The following is a 15,519-nucleotide window of genomic DNA, read 5'->3' on the forward strand; positions in this document are numbered from 1 at the left end:
AGAAGGTACTATGGTGTGACCAATATGCTGGTGGGTCTGCACACTGCATGTCTGGGGACCAAAGCTTCTACGAGTTCCTCTGAAGCTTTTGCATGGGTCCGTGAGCGACCCCAGTTTCCATGTGTCACCATGAAGAGGCATAGATGAGGACTTGCCAATGGAGGGGCTGTGTACTGACAGGGAGAGACTTTCACATTTGGCTTTTTTGCATTGCTGCTAGCCAGCAGTATAGGCTGAAAATGAGAAGCAAACTTGCACACTAAACTCTACACCCGCATATCACATCAACCTGTTGGACACAGTTAAATGTTACAGACTACAAGGTATAATAATGAAGGCAAAAGCATTGGAAGCATTAAAAAAAGTGAATGCTGCAATATAAGAACTATAGATTGTTGTGGTGGGGGACAGAACTGTAGAATCTTGCTGCATGGAGGAATTTAAATGTATTTAAGTATCCTTCAACCGTAACAAGCTTGTCAGGTTTCTTTTTACTAGTTTAAACTTATTTAAAAAGGCATTTTAAAGATCTTCCATTATATGAAAAAGTGCCATTTGGATAGCTGAAGTAATTGAGCTAATGATAACTCTGGATTAAGCAACTTATAACACAACTATTAGGATGAAAGCAAAATTCCTTGGCAGCTTAGTTTTGATATGATAAAGCATTAATTTCAAAGCATTTTAACCTTTAATCCTAAAGCTGCTTTATAATAACATAAAATATTTTCACTGCAATTTAATTTAAGCAGAATTTCATAAATCCATAAAATCACGTAAAATATTCATGAAAGCATTAAGATTTATAACAGCAGTTTCTTGCATCACTTCAATACCAAATCTGAATTTTTTTTGCAAGAGAAATGTAAAGAATAATGATTTGTTGATTGTACACAATTAAATGAAAATGTTTTAATTTCAGTGGAAAATGCTTGATGATGGATGAGAAATAATGATCATTTGTCATTAGAGGTCTGCATGTCAGTTTTGCAGTATGGGACTCTATAATGGCTAATGCAACAGTTAATGCTGTTCTCGGCTTAAATTTCTGTTAATCTTTGTGAATGCATTCAATATTGTCTAATTGACCTATTATATATCTATTTTCCTCCTTGCTTACATTAGCAGTTTTCCCACTGAATTTCTATTTTTATGAAGGCTGGGTTTATATATTTAGTAACTGTAACTTTATCATTCAAAAGTCACTTCAGTTCTGTTTAATTTCATCTCTTATTTTACCTCACTTGCTAATCAAATGAATTTTAAATTTCTCATTGCCTGAGAAGACACTGTATCCACAATACAGAAATGAGGAAGCAAGTTGAGTATCATTGGGATAAGGGAAAAATTGGTGGCATGATAGCAGAATACAATGACATATTGAGATGTGTTTTCTTAAAGAAGAGAGGGAAAACAATCACAATATTGCTTTCTGTTTTGATAATTTTGCAGCCATGCAGTTCTTATTGTTGGGAAATGGCAGAAAGTAAGATGCTACTAACTTGTAAAAACAAATGTCCACTATTTTCCTAGTAATATGAAACAGAAATCATCAAAAGACACAAAAGGACTTGAACAAGCCAATTCAGATCTAGATGATGAAGATATGGATGATGAAGAAGTATCATTAGGAAGCTTGGATGAGGAAGATTTTGGGGAAGTGGTCGGAGAAGAAGGTGGTGTGTTCATGGATGAACCAGATGACACACAAGGTACTATCCATACATGCTGTAATATTGCATAGTAAAACTTAATTTCCAGCATAGGTACTTTTTTTAACCTGATATCAGTGAGATGAACTCCACAGAAAAACTATGTAAAGTATTTATTAAAATCTTAATATAAACCATATACTTGTATCTGATGGTGCTCCACTTCATGTACCTTCTCTTAACTATTTACTGGACAGTAAATATTTGCATAAGTGCTTAATATGTTTAGTGGGTTTGTCAGGTAATAAGTAAATAAATGAAAATTAACAAATAGATGAGAATACACACTAAACACCGGTTCTATTTTCAGATCTTGATGATGAAGCATTTGAAGGTAACTGCATTTTCAAACTTCCTGTTGTTTGCACAAATCTATAATCAGGAAACACATTGAGATTTTGATACAGTGCAAATCGTTTAACCAGAAGTACTCTTGCATGATACTTTTTCATGTTAATATACAGAGGTTGACAGTGCAGCAATCAAGAAAAATAATAAGTCTGGTAAAAGGAAAAAAGGAGAAGACTTGGATTTTGCCAAATTTGTTACAGGTACAAAATTACTTCTGGAATTTATTAGCATTCTTATATATTTAACTGGTCTGCTTTGTAAAACACTTGTAGCTTTAGGGTTATTCTAAGTTGGAAGAACATCGTTGGGATTTTTACTCTCACTAATTTCACTTTTCCTGAATTACAAATTATGCTTTCACCAGTGTCAAGATATTATTTATCCATGCAGCCTGACAGTGTCTCAACATGTCTGTGTGGAGGCATCAGGAGTCACTGGATAACAATCTGAAGTGTAAATCATGGCTGATTATAGTTCCCTAATCAAGTGGTGCTGATGTTCTTATGGCTAATTGAGCTAAGTCACAACAATGCCCTAATATTCACATTCAAGTCTTTGTTGCTTCCAGTTTTGGCTTCTCCAAACCTCTGCTTGCCCGCTTCCGATGCTCTATCCTATATAAACTTTAACTGATAAATTCCAGTAGCTGCATCTTGTATTACATTTGTATCTCATTTCCCTATTATTTCTGTTTCTACCTTACAGCATGATTCAAAATCTTGACCATTCATGAATCATTCCAGGACTTCACCACACACTTCTACAAGCTCCTAATTCTATGTGGCAGTGCATACTATGCATCCTCCCATTCAACTATTGTGAGAATCTTCAGCTACCTGCACCCTACCATTTAGAGCGTTTCTTACCATTGCCACCCTTCAAAAGCCTGCTCACAGACTGGGCAGAATTTTGCCCTTGATGGGCGGGCCCGACCAACTTGGCGGGTGGGAGCTGATTGCCGCCGCCGAAACGGGCCCCACTGCCATTTTACGTGGGTGGGCCAATTAAGGCATGCGCGTGAAAGAGCGCACATCTCCCTGAGGCTTAGTGCAGCCTCAGGGAGATTGTTGAAAGGCTGTGAAACATTAAAAATAAAATCATTAACATGTCCCCCTCATGTGAAAATGTCACACGGGTTGGGACATGTTAATGAAGTACACAAAAACTTGATTAAACTTTTTTTAATCTGAAATCAAACCTTATCCCGCCACTGGATGAGGTTTGTTAAAAACTTACTTCCCCGCCTGCCTGTTGGGCCCGTACACCGAGCCGAAGTTCACACGGGCCCCTCAAAATCCTGGTCAATTGGTGACTTAATGGCTTTAACAAGGCCTTTAATTAATGGCGGGCGCGCGTCGTGCTACATAGCGCGTCTGCTGACCTAGACATCACCATGCCACGCGCTGACGTCGGGAAGCTCGTGCGACATTTTAAGCGCTGACAGGTGGGCTCCGCCACCCGCACATCAGCCAGAAGATTAGGCCCACTATGTTTTTTTACAGTTTCTTCAGTCACGTCCCATAATTGTTCTGCTTTTTCAAAGTCTGTTTCTATCTTGGGAAAGTTTGTCAACCACAGCTTGCTGAATTTACTATATGCTTTGACTTTGAGCTTTACAAGAAGGGAAATCTTAGATTCTCTAGTCAGTGATTAATTAGTCAATCTATTTATGTAAGAAAAAATGATCTTTGCACTCCCAGGTTAGGATGAGGTTGGTGGGGGCAATTCTCTGATTGCCATGCAGTTGGTGCTGGAAGAGTATTATTCTGGGTGAGGATTGGGTTATATTCAGCTGTAATGGGGATATCTGACTGATACTCAACATTTCAACTTTTAGAAGGAATATTGCATTTTGGGTAACATAACTGAGTTACTTCTGTAGAACCATATGTCATGATTCATCACCTTTGGAAGAGGTTGGGGCAACAAAATGTCAAAATTCTCACAATAGTGATTGAAACAGTCACACATTTTCTTAATATTGGCTTGCTTGGTTTTCTTACGTCCAATAATTGGAAGAAAAAAATAATCATATTGGGCCTCTATATTTGTAAATACACGTTTTTGGATTATATTAGTCCTTATATCAGAGCAAGTGGGAGAAGTGGTGACTTTTGTGAATTGACACAAGTAGTCCCAAGTTTGCATATTTTATTTGTTCGACCTCGTACATCTCATTACTTTGTCCTGTTTGCTATCACTAGCATGGGAATGCAAAATTGGTTTGTATGATGTTTCAGTTCCATGCAGTAAATAAGAAACTTAAAGGGAATTTTTAGGATTTGGGAGTTTTAGGTGCATTGGATTGTTATATGCATTTCTGTAACAGAAGCTGAAGATGGTTTTTGGTGAGTGGTTGGTTACTTTTTAAATATCCTAAAATGTACACATGGTTGCAGGAAAGAAACAGAAAAAGGGTTTTAAGGATGACTCTGCCATGTTTGCTGCTGCAGAAGAGGTGAGTAGTACACTGTCCTTTTCATAAATTATTTAAGATGACATTGGTAGATTATAACAGTCCTGCTACACTTGACTGTAGTTCAGGCAATTACTTAATATGCATGTGTAAATTGCTCCATTGCTTTGTAATCAGCAATCTTCCAAGAAGTGCGAGTATTCTTGTAAGTTATTTAGAACTCAAGAAAGTCAAAGTGCAGTTAAATCGAAATATGCAAGGTCAAGAAATAATTGGTGCCATTTAATGAAGCAGGGGTGAAAAATTATTTTGATGCAATGGGTTTTTGCAGTGCTTTAAATAAACTTATTTTGTCCTTTTACAGTTTGGCTATCTGCTGGATGAAAATGCTGGATCAAAGTTTGACAACATTGGCATAAATGCAATGGCAAACAAAGATAAAGCAAGTAAGTAACTGCTATCAGTACAAAGAGAAAAAGCAAAGTACTTTGAGTCAATAGTAATAACTTGCAATTTTTGACTTAAGCATACAAAGCTGTACTCTCCATTTTTGAAATTTTCAGTATAACATGTTGAAAAGATTTTATTTACATCCGTGAAATTCTGATTCCATCCTTTTGATCTTAATTATTCTGTCAAGATATCACATTCTCCCATTGGCTAGGTACTAACGATATAGATTTATCCATTGTAGAAGCTTTGCCATTTGGAATTTTAATGGTGGCTCACTACTGAGTTTCAAACATGTTATTTCCCCAGGTGTGAAGCAGCTTCAGTGGGAATCTGATCGTGATGCTTGGATCAGAGGCAAAGATGCCCAAACACTACGTAAGCAGAAGAAGAAATTCAAGGCCAAGAAACTGCAAAATAAACAGAAAAGATTTTTAAACAAGAAGAGATGAGCAGTGTTTACGAAAACAGCTGTTGTAAAACATTGTTCCTTACCTCCCTCCCAAGTCAACTTTTATATATTTAAACTTTGTACTTACATATTTACTGGTTATGTTTGTTGGACCAGGTTTCCTGATCCTGTTCTCGGATTCCATAAATTCCTGCCCATTCATTGGATTTATAATAAACTGAAAATTGTAAAGAAATTTATTTTGAATCAAATTATAAAATGGATATCTGATTATTTTTGGTCTTTAAATCACCTAGCATCAGAAAAAATTCCTCTGTCCTGCACTGCCTTCTCCATCTTTAACGGCTAAAGTGTTTTTTTTAAAAAAAACTTTCTTTTTCAAAAAAAAAGGAAAGTGGAAGAACATGGTTACGTGTGATGAAGAAGACGGCAGTACATCAATTATTCAAACATCCTGCAAGTGCTAATTGTAAAGCACATTAGAAAAGTCAATAGCTAGAAGTTCAAGCACATCACTGTTCATCCCAAAACTAAACTGTTTGTTCTTCATAGAGATTGACATATTTTTCCACTTTATCTTGGTTATTTGTGTTTTGCTCTCCATAAGTACATGCTGTTTAAGTCTAGCTTTATAAATTTAACTGAATTTGAGTGATTTATAACTGGATTGAAGAGTTAATTTTGAAACTTTCAAAACATTTACAATTTTACAGCACAAATTCATCTTTTTAACCTGGTCTGAACAAATAAGACAGTACTCACCTTCTAAAATGGAAGGAAACCTTCTATTTACTGTATGTCTGAACTCTGGGGGGGGGGGAAAAAATGGAAGTCAATGCGGTTTAAAACAAAGTGCAGCTGAGATGAAATATTGTACAAATAGTCAACCAAGAGCAAAAGCTTTTAACTTGCCTTTGGAAAATAGATTTGATAGAGGTATTCAAAATTATGAGGGGTCCAGACAGAGTAGATAGGGAGAAACTATTCCCACTCATGAAAGGATTAAGAACAAGAGGACACAGATCTCAAGTAATTGGTAAAAGTAGCAAAAGCGACACTGAGAAAAAAAATTCACATAGCAACTGGTTAAAGTCTGGAATGCACTGCCTGAGAGTGTGATGGAGTCAGGTTCTATTGAAGCATTCAAAAAGGGAATTAGACTGTTACCTGAAAAGGAAGAATGCACAGCTGGTGCAAACATGAGGGGCAAATGGTGTCCTGTGCTATAACAATTCTCTGATTCTGTGAAACCCTTCCTTGTCTTTAGGGGATACATAAAGCAAAGTTGTCAGATCTGAATATTAATTTTTCATGAAACATAGACTGAAAACATCTACAGCTGGGAAGCAGCAGGGTGTTAATAGTTCTGACATGAAATCAAGTTGGGACTGTTCTTGGAGAAGAGAAGACTGAGAAGAAATTTGATAGAGGTGTGCAAAATAATGAGGGGTCTGGACAGAGTAGACAAGGAGAAACTGTTCCCATTGATGGAGGGACTGAGAAACAGGGCACAGATTTAAGATAATTGATAAAGAAACAATGGCACCATGAGGAAAAACTTTTTCTCACAATGAGTGGTTAGGATCTGGAATGTCCTGCCTGAGATAGTGGTGGAGGCAGGTTCGATTGAGGCATTCAAGAGGGAATTGGATTATTATCTGAAAAGGAAAAATTTGCTGGGCTATGGGGAAAAGGCATGGAGAGGAACTAGTTGCATTGCACCTTCAGAGGGCCAGCACAGACATGATGGGCTGAATGATTCAGGCTTGCCCAACCCCAGGCCGGTTTGTGGCCCATGAAACCCCTCTATGTGGCCACTGGGGCGATTGTTCAGAATGCCAGTCAGATGGATCAGTGAGGTTGAAGATTTATTCAGGGGACTCCTGCTCCAATCATAGACAGGTCCTTTCCCACGTTTGCTGCGAACAGGCTCCTAGTCACTCCAGCTGCTTTCACCCAGCTCTCGATGGGCACCGCTAAGCCTCAGGCTTCGCTCCTAGTCTCTTGAGCTCTCATCGCACCTACCCACCCTCAACCACTCTGCCGATCTGGTGAGTGAGGTTGGGAGAGGGAGGGTATCGGTGTGTGAGAAAGAGGGGTGTGTGTGTGTGTGAGGGAGAGAGGGGTGAGAGGGAGAGGGGTGTGTGAGTAAAGGTGCGTATGTGAGAGGGGAGAGAGAGAGACGGGTGAGTATGTGGGAGAAAGGGGCGAGTGTGTGTGTGTGAGAAAGAGGGGCGAGTGTGTTTGTGTGAGAGAAAGAAAAAGGGGTGAGTGTGTATGTGGGAGAAAGGGGCGAGTGCGTGTGAGAGAAAGAGGGGCGAGTGTGTATGTGTGAGAGAAAGAAGGGTGAATTGTGTGTGTGAGAAAGAGGAGTACAAGGGAGGGGAGGGGAGAGTGTGTGCGCCTGGGTCAATCCCAATCTCGGGGATCTCACTCTTCCTCACCCCCATACACCAAAATGCACTCTCAGCCACACTCACATCGAGTGAGGGTGAGTGAGTGAGCTGGCCACACACACTCACCCTTTCACGCTCTAACGGTCGTCTTTATTGATTACTTTTTTTAAATTATGAATTTATTGTTCTTACATTTCTATTGTTCAGTAATTTGTTTCTTTTCACACCAGCTTTTTTTTGAAATTCATGTTTAATGTTGTGTCACACCTTATCTTTCTAAAATTTGCTTATTGGCCCCCAGTGTGAGAAAAATTGAAACGTGCCCCCCTGGCCCACCACCCTCTCCCCACACGAAAAAGTTGGACAAAGCTGTTCTAAATGCATTTATCTTTGTACTTTAACTTGATATTTTAACAGAAAATACAAATAATTAATCTACCTGAAAAGAGAGAATGTGCATGTTTACAGGGATAAGGCAGAGGAGTGGGACTCTGTGGAATGGTCTTTCAGAGAGCCAGTGCAGACTTGATGGGCCGAATGGCCTCCTGCACTGTAAAGATGCTGTAAATCAATTATTAGCTGAACAAAAGTGAGTCAGTCCTGCTTTACAGTGGTTAAACTATGAAGGAAAATGTTGGGTGAATGTAGCAGTTATCCTTACCTTGACTGGCATTCATCCTACGAAACAGCCAGTATGCTCCAGCTACTCCTGCAACCTCCATGAATAAAACTCCCTTAAAAAGTCTTCTTGCTAATCGTTCCATCGTTCTAGGTGTCATTCTTAAAGAGAAACGGGATTCCAGCTTATGTGATATTGTAGTTTACAAGGTACGAAAAAGGCTTGCATTCATATAGTCGCTTTCACGTCTTTGGATATCTCAAAGTACTTACCAGCCAATGAAGCACTTTTGAATTGTAGTCACTAGTAATGTGAGCAAGTTGGCTGTTACATATCCTACATCAAGCTCCCACAAAACAGTAATGTGATAATGATGAGATAATCTGTTTTATGTACTTATTCTTACAAAGTATAAGAGAATGCAGGTGTTTTAAAATTGTCATTTGCAATACATCTTTTCCCTAATGGTGATTCGTATGACAATTCACATCAGTAACTGTGGCTGGTCTAAGTTATTTAATGATCTTGGCTGTGCCTTAAATGAACATAATTTTCCATGTTGAAGTTGAGAGAAAACAAAAGCAGATTACTGTAGGTTAAATCTCTGCAATATACCAAAAGCAGCACTGAAACTTTAATTTCTTCAGTATGATTTGACAATCAAAATGCTAAACTAGAACCTGCCTCAACAAATCTATATTCAGTATCAAAAAGCTGTTTTGACCCAATATTCTTTTCATTAATAAGGAACACTCACTCTTCCAGAACTGCTTCATCCAATTCAAGGTCACGGGGAGTCAGAGCCTATCCCGACGCAATGGGCATTAGGCAGGGTACACCCAGAACGGGATGCCAGTCCATCATACACTAATAAGGAACACAACATTCCTTATACCCTGGCCTTACCTGATGGATGTCTTTCGAACGGGATCTGTTTTAAGTAACTTGCAATGTCGCTAATTATATTGAAAATTTCTCCATAATTAATTCCATATCTTTTAAAGCAACCAGTGACTTCTTAAAAGAAGCAAACATGTCACAAAATAGATGCACAGGAGGGTGCTCATTCTGCGCACCCAACAGAACCTACAGTTCTCTCAATCTGTTCACAATTTTCTTTTAAAACGTTTCCAGCTTTTTTCATCTATTGTACAACCCATTGAATAAAACTGGATAGTGAACTCCTACTTGCTCAAGCCACACATGTTCCGCACCTGCTGGATGATGAATTCACTTAAAAAGCCTCCCCTTGGTTCCAGTTCCACCTCAACCCACAAGAATGCTCTTAAATTTTTCCTTATTCAAGAAAATTTTAATATCACTATCTTTGCTGTGAGAACACTGAAGTCAGCCCACCAGAAACTTCGTATCTTAGCCTCTGCTCCTGCTCTCCTCTCGATCAGCTTGCTCAAGTTGAACTCAACAGTGTGTAACCATGGTATCATCTTCAAACTTGAGCTGAGCTTCAAATTTCAATTCAAATGTGGACTTCTGCAATGCTGTTCTCACGAACTCTTCAGCTAACCCTAAGACAAGCTCCAACCTTGTCACTCACATCCTGCCCAGAGCTGATTATTTCTCACTTAATCACACTGGTCCCCAGCTCCCGAAGTATTGAAATTTCTTTGTTCATTTATAAATCTCTTCATAAGAACATAAAAACTAGGAGCATGGGTAGGCAATTCAGCCCCTCGAGCCTGCCCCGCCATTCAATACGATCATGGCTGATCTCATTTCAGCCTCAACTCCAATTTCTTGCCCTCTCCCCATAACCTTTCAACCATTACTAATTAAAAATCTGTCTATCTCCTCAAATTTATTCAGCATCCCAGCATCCACTGCACTCTGAGGTAGTGAATTCCACAGATTCACGACCCTTTGAGAAAAGTAATTCCTCCTACCTCTGATTTAAATCTACCACCCCTTAGCCTAAAACAATGGCCTCTCGTTCTAGAATGCCCCACAAGGGGAAACATCCAATCCATGTCTACTTTGTCTATCCCCTTTAGCATCTTATATAACTCAATTAGATCTCCTCTCATCCTTTTAAACGCTATCAAGTATAGGCCTAAACTGCTCAATCTCTCCTCATAAGACTAGCCCCACATCTCTGGAATTGATCTCATGGTCTTGCTCCATCCCTACCTCTGCAGCTAAGTCATCTTGCAATCTGCTTTTCCAACTGTGTTCTATTTGTTTCTTCCCCTTCTCAAGCACCAGTGACTTTAAGGATTCACAATCCTGCTCCACTGAATTTTCTTCCTAAACCTGAAACCTTATTTAACCTCACCACCTTCAATGGCACCCTCAAAAGCATTTTCTTTCACTAATTTCAGCCACTACCCCAGTACTCTTCCCAACTCCTACTTGGCATCTGGCATTTTGATACATTAAAAATGTTGGTTGTTATAATCTACAAATGTATACAATATAGTTGCTACAAAAGAATGAGTAGCAGGTATGCCCCCAAAATGCAATGCCACAAGAATAAATTCATTATCTACAATATGAGAAAAAAGACCAACAATTTTGCACATTATGAACATACTTTATTACCGTATCTAATCTGATTATCTACCACATTAAAGCAAGGACAAATGACTAGGTACTGAGTTATTAGTCCCACTTTCTGACCAACTTCTCAACTCACAGTGGCCAGGCAATCTTCATCCCATCACCACAAGCTGAATATCTTTCAAACAAGCAGCATGCACCTATAGCCTGCACAAATACTGAATTCATGGCCTATACCCACTCACTGAACCCTCAATATCCAGTTCATACCAAGAAACACTGAATCTTCAGTACCTGGTCTGCACCCAGAGACTCTAACCTTCAGTTCCCAGTCTGTATCCAGATATATTGAACCCTCAGTATCTGTTCTGCATCCAGAGAATCTGAACCCTCGGTATCTGCCTGTATGCAGATATACTAAATCCTGAGCACCTTGCCTGTATCCAGAGACTCTGAATCCTCTGCATCCTGCCTGTACCCAGAGATACTGAATCCTCAGCACCCTGCCTGTACCCAGAGATACTGAATCCTCAGCACCCTGCCTGTACCCAGAGACACTGGATTCCCAGTACCTGCCTGTACTCAGAGACACTAGATTCCCAGTACCCGCCTGTACTCAGAGATACTGAATCCTCAGCACCCTGCCTGTACCCAGAGACACTGGATTCTCAGTACCTGCCTGTCCTCAGAGACACTGGATTCTCAGTACCCGCTTGTACTCAGAGACACTGGATTCTCAGTACCTGCCTGTACTCAGAGACACTGGATTCTCAGTACCTGCCTGTACTCAGACACTAGATTCTCAGTACCTGCCTGTACTCAGAGACACTGGATTCCCAATACCCGCCTGTACCCAGAAACACTGGAATCCCAGTACCCGCCTGTACTCAGAGACACTGGATTCCCAGTACCCGCCTGTACTCAGAGATACTGAATCCTCAGCACCCTGCCTGTACCCAGAGATACTGAATCGTCAACACCCTGCCTGTACCCAGAGACACTGAACCTTCAGTATCTTGACTGTAACCAGAGATTCTGAATCCTCAGCACCCTTCCTGTACCCAGAAACACTGGATTCTCAGTACCCGCCTGTACCCAGAAACATTGGATTCTCAGTACCCGTCTGTACTCAGAGACACTGGATTCTCAGTACCCGTCTGTACTCAGAGACACTGGATTCCCAGTACCTGCCTGTACCCAGAAACACTAGATTCCCAGTACCTGCCTGTACTCAGAGACACTGGATTCCCAGTACCTGCCTGTACCCAGAAACACTGGATTCCCAGTACCTGCCTGTACCCAGAAACACTGGATTCTCAGTACCCGCCTGTACCCAGAAACATTGGATTCTCAGTACCCGTCTGTACTCAGAGACACTGGATTCCCAGTACCTGCCTGTACCCAGAAACACTGGATTCCCAGTACCTGCCTGTACCCAGAAACACTGGATTCTCAGTACCCGCCTGTACCCAGAAACATTGGATTCTCAGTACCCGTCTGTACCCAGAAACATTGGATTCTCAGTACCCGCCTGTACCCAGAAACATTGGATTCTCAGTACCCATCTGTACTCAGAGACACTGGATTTCCAGTACCTGCCTGTACCCAGAAACACTGGATTCCCAGTACCTGCCTGTACCCAGAAACACTGGATTCCCAGTATCCGCCTGTACCCAGAAACATTGGATTCTCAGTACCCGATCTGAGACACAATAAACCCCGGAATACCCAAAGCCCGGGATGTTGTCTTGGCACGGCGGCCTCCCCGCCACCCCCGGGCCGGTTCCGGTTATTTTAGTGACGTGCCGCAATTCACAAGCTCTCACCTTGCAGGGGAAGCTGATACTGAGTCTGCGCGCACTTCACTCCTGCGCGGGACACCGTAGACGGTGGAAGGCGCGCGTTTGCACTATTTCGAATCCCCCACCTCCCCACCTGCGCTGCCAAACCCAAGCCTCCCATCAGAGAGCCCTTGTCAGACAGGCCTTCACTTTCTCAATCGTTGTACTTGGTCCCGGATTAGAGCTCAGGGGGGGAAAAAAAAAATCACGAGTTAGGCTCGTGACCTTTTAACAAAGATCTTACCAACAATGAAGCAACCCCCCCCCACCCCCCCCCCCATTCGTCCCATTTTTACTTCACCCACCCTGAAAGGCCCCCACAGACACCCCTCCCCCAGTGCAGCAGGGAATAGCTTCACCAAGGTACCCAGGATACGAGATTTGCCTCCAGATCTCTCCATTGGCAGCCCGCTGCATTCTTCATCGATCCTTGTCACCGCGCGAGCATCCCGCTATCGGTCCCAGTTTGAGCTGATGTATCTTTGACCCAGTGTCAGTTCAACATGAACCGTTGCCGTTTACCGCCTTACACCCGGCACCACCTCCCCTCGGGGTTCCGCATTTCCCAGCTGGAGATCCTTCGGCAGCACCTCCCGCAAAGACGAACAGAGATTTGATGGTTATCAGCCGCAAGATAGTCGAACCATTCCCGTTCTTTCAGGATAAAAGGCTTAAATATTTAAATTAAAAAGGCTCCTCGAGTATTTTCTATCTATGGATCATAATTCAATTTTAAGAGATGAAGGAAAATTTAAAAAAAAAAAGCCTATTTCGGTAGGTAGGATGGATTTAAGTGGAAATGAAGTGTTTATCTGCTGTACCCCTGGATCTTTCTTGTTTATTGTGAGTTGATGAGGGGTGGTCCAGCTTTAAGCTGGCTGTGGGGGGCGGGGCGGATCAAACCCGGTGGATGAAGATGGCGGAAGACACGTCTCGGTACCTGAGCGGGGATTATTACCCCCGCAAATTCGGGCCCAAACCCGATGTGGTGCCCTCAGGGGTGACCGAGAGGAAGATCTCTCCATTCGCCATCGGTCTGGACAAGCCGGATATGGTGGCGGTGGACGTGGTGAATGTGAAGGAAGAGGAAGGTGAGAGGGAGCATGGGGAGGGGGAGGGGGAGGGGGGAGGGGTGGGTGGTTGGTAGGAGTGGGGGTGGTGGTTGGTGGTTTTCTGTGCCCCCCTATCACCCACCCCCCCCCCCCCCAAATCATTAGGCTTTCCCGCCCTCCTCACCAGGCTCACCCCCCCCCCCCCCAACCCCACCTCCTCACCAGGATTACCTCCCCCCTACCCAACCCCACCTCCTCACCAGGCTCACCTCCCCCCCCCCCCCAACCCCACCTCCTCACCAGGCTCACCTCATTCCCCCCACCACCACTACCCCAACCCCCCTCCTCTGGTCACCTCTCCTCACATCGAGCCCACGCTAGGCTGCCAGCCTTCTCTCTCCTCTTGGAAACCAAGCTTGGTTTGCCAACTGCCAAACCCAATCCCCTCTCTACAAAGAGAGACCACTGTGGCCAAGATCCCCACTTCTCGTCTGCAGCCTTGCATTACTGGACTCTGCTCTCCAAACCTCACTGCTGCCTAACCCACAATCTACCTTTCCTGCTTCACCATCTTAGACAAAAAACAGCTTGTCTTGATCAGAGAACTCTATGCTGAATGCTCACAGAAACTCGGCCACAAAGACCATGGATTGTCTCTGCCATGCCTGTACCTTGTTCTTGACATGGCAGATGGAGGACGGATGTTTTTTACAGCCCAGGGGACACAGTCTCAATAGGAGGTAGGCCATTTAGGACTGAGACAAGAAGCAGTATCTTCACTTAGAGGGTGGTGAATCTTTGTAATTCTCTTACCCTGCAGGGCTCTGGATGCTTAGTCATTTGAGCTTATTCAAGGCAGAGCTTAATAGATTTGTAGGTGTGAAAGATATCAAGAGATATGGGGATAGTGCGGGAAAATGGCGTTGAGGTAGAATTTCAGCCATGATCTATTTGAATGGCTGAGCAAACTCAAGGCCGAATGGCCTTCTCCTGTCCTATTTCCTATGTTCCTATAAGCATCAAGAAAACTGTGGTTATGGGATATTTCTACCCTTGATCATTATAAATAAGACCTTGCTGGAAATGGTTAGCAAATTCTGCTACCTTGGGTCCAAGGCGACAGACAAAGTGTCTTTTGACACAACTCAATGCACACAGGAAAAGCAGCTACCACCTTTGGCCAACTCAAACGTACATGAAATAATATCAAGCTGACTCTTAGGACCAAGATGCTGGTTTATGAGGCCTGTGTTCTCAACACCTTGGTGTCTGACTGTGAAACATGGACAACATACAGCTATCAAGAAAGGAAGCTTAACAACTTATATCTTCACTGCAGCACATTCTAGGCATCTCATGGAAGGGCAAAATCACAAATATGGCTGTCCTGTCCAAGGGAAATCTCCCAAGCATGTTGACAGTCATCAAGCAGAGGGGACTTTGCTGGCTGGTGCTCGTTCGCAGGCTACAAGACTGATAGCTACTCGAGGATTTTCTGTATGGTGAGGCAGCCGAAGCCAGAAGACCAGAAAGACACCCAAAGCTCTGCTTCAAGGATGCTTGCGAGCATGACATGAATTCCCTAAACGTTGATTTTTGCATGGGAGACACTAACCAACAACAGAGAGAAATAGCAGCAGCGCTTTTGGACCAGCATGCGCCACCATGACCACTGATCGTCAGTGGCTACAGCAGCTTGGCAACAGGCACCAACACTGAAACTAACAATGCATGGCAACACCTGGTAATCATTTCA

At 42.3% G+C, this 15,519-nt stretch overlaps 3 protein-coding genes across 5 annotated transcripts in view; 2 read left to right on the forward strand and 1 right to left on the reverse strand.

The window, feature by feature from the left end:
- The window catches only part of cebpz (CCAAT enhancer binding protein zeta), a 32,903-nt gene extending 27,327 nt beyond the window's left edge, over positions 1-5,576 (forward strand). Inside the window, exons 12-17 of the mRNA XM_041181916.1 lie at positions 1,534-1,712; positions 2,023-2,046; positions 2,177-2,263; positions 4,463-4,521; positions 4,844-4,925; positions 5,239-5,576. Coding sequence (XP_041037850.1) covers positions 1,534-1,712; positions 2,023-2,046; positions 2,177-2,263; positions 4,463-4,521; positions 4,844-4,925; positions 5,239-5,381 — 574 coding nt within the window. The 3' untranslated portion in view covers positions 5,382-5,576. The remainder of the gene's footprint in view (positions 1-1,533; positions 1,713-2,022; positions 2,047-2,176; positions 2,264-4,462; positions 4,522-4,843; positions 4,926-5,238) is intronic.
- Positions 4,746-12,734, reverse strand: LOC121274642 (protein CEBPZOS-like). Of its 3 annotated transcripts, none has more exons than XM_041181952.1 (5): positions 12,697-12,734; positions 8,399-8,517; positions 6,104-6,148; positions 5,469-5,558; positions 4,746-5,339 (listed from the first exon to the last, which is right to left on the reverse strand). In XM_041181952.1, exons 2-4 carry the CDS (start codon positions 8,514-8,516, stop codon positions 5,473-5,475), a joined length of 249 nt encoding a protein of 82 aa, XP_041037886.1. In that variant the 5' UTR covers position 8,517; positions 12,697-12,734; the 3' UTR covers positions 4,746-5,339; positions 5,469-5,472. The 3 variants fall into 3 exon arrangements, with proteins under 3 accessions (XP_041037886.1, XP_041037891.1, XP_041037887.1); XM_041181957.1 differs by lacking the exon at positions 12,697-12,734 and adding an exon at positions 12,568-12,587; XM_041181953.1 differs by lacking the exon at positions 12,697-12,734 and adding an exon at positions 8,629-10,072.
- An 876-nt stretch (positions 12,735-13,610) lies between these two features.
- The window catches only part of slc30a6 (solute carrier family 30 member 6), a 141,321-nt gene continuing 139,412 nt past the window's right edge, over positions 13,611-15,519 (forward strand). Inside the window, exon 1 of the mRNA XM_041176908.1 lies at positions 13,611-13,802. Within this exon, the coding sequence (XP_041032842.1) occupies positions 13,622-13,802 (181 nt within the window). The 5' untranslated portion in view covers positions 13,611-13,621. The remainder of the gene's footprint in view (positions 13,803-15,519) is intronic.

The sequence above is a fragment of the Carcharodon carcharias genome, chromosome 2 (genome assembly GCF_017639515.1).
Source record: "Carcharodon carcharias isolate sCarCar2 chromosome 2, sCarCar2.pri, whole genome shotgun sequence".
Taxonomy (NCBI): Eukaryota; Metazoa; Chordata; class Chondrichthyes; order Lamniformes; family Lamnidae; genus Carcharodon; species Carcharodon carcharias.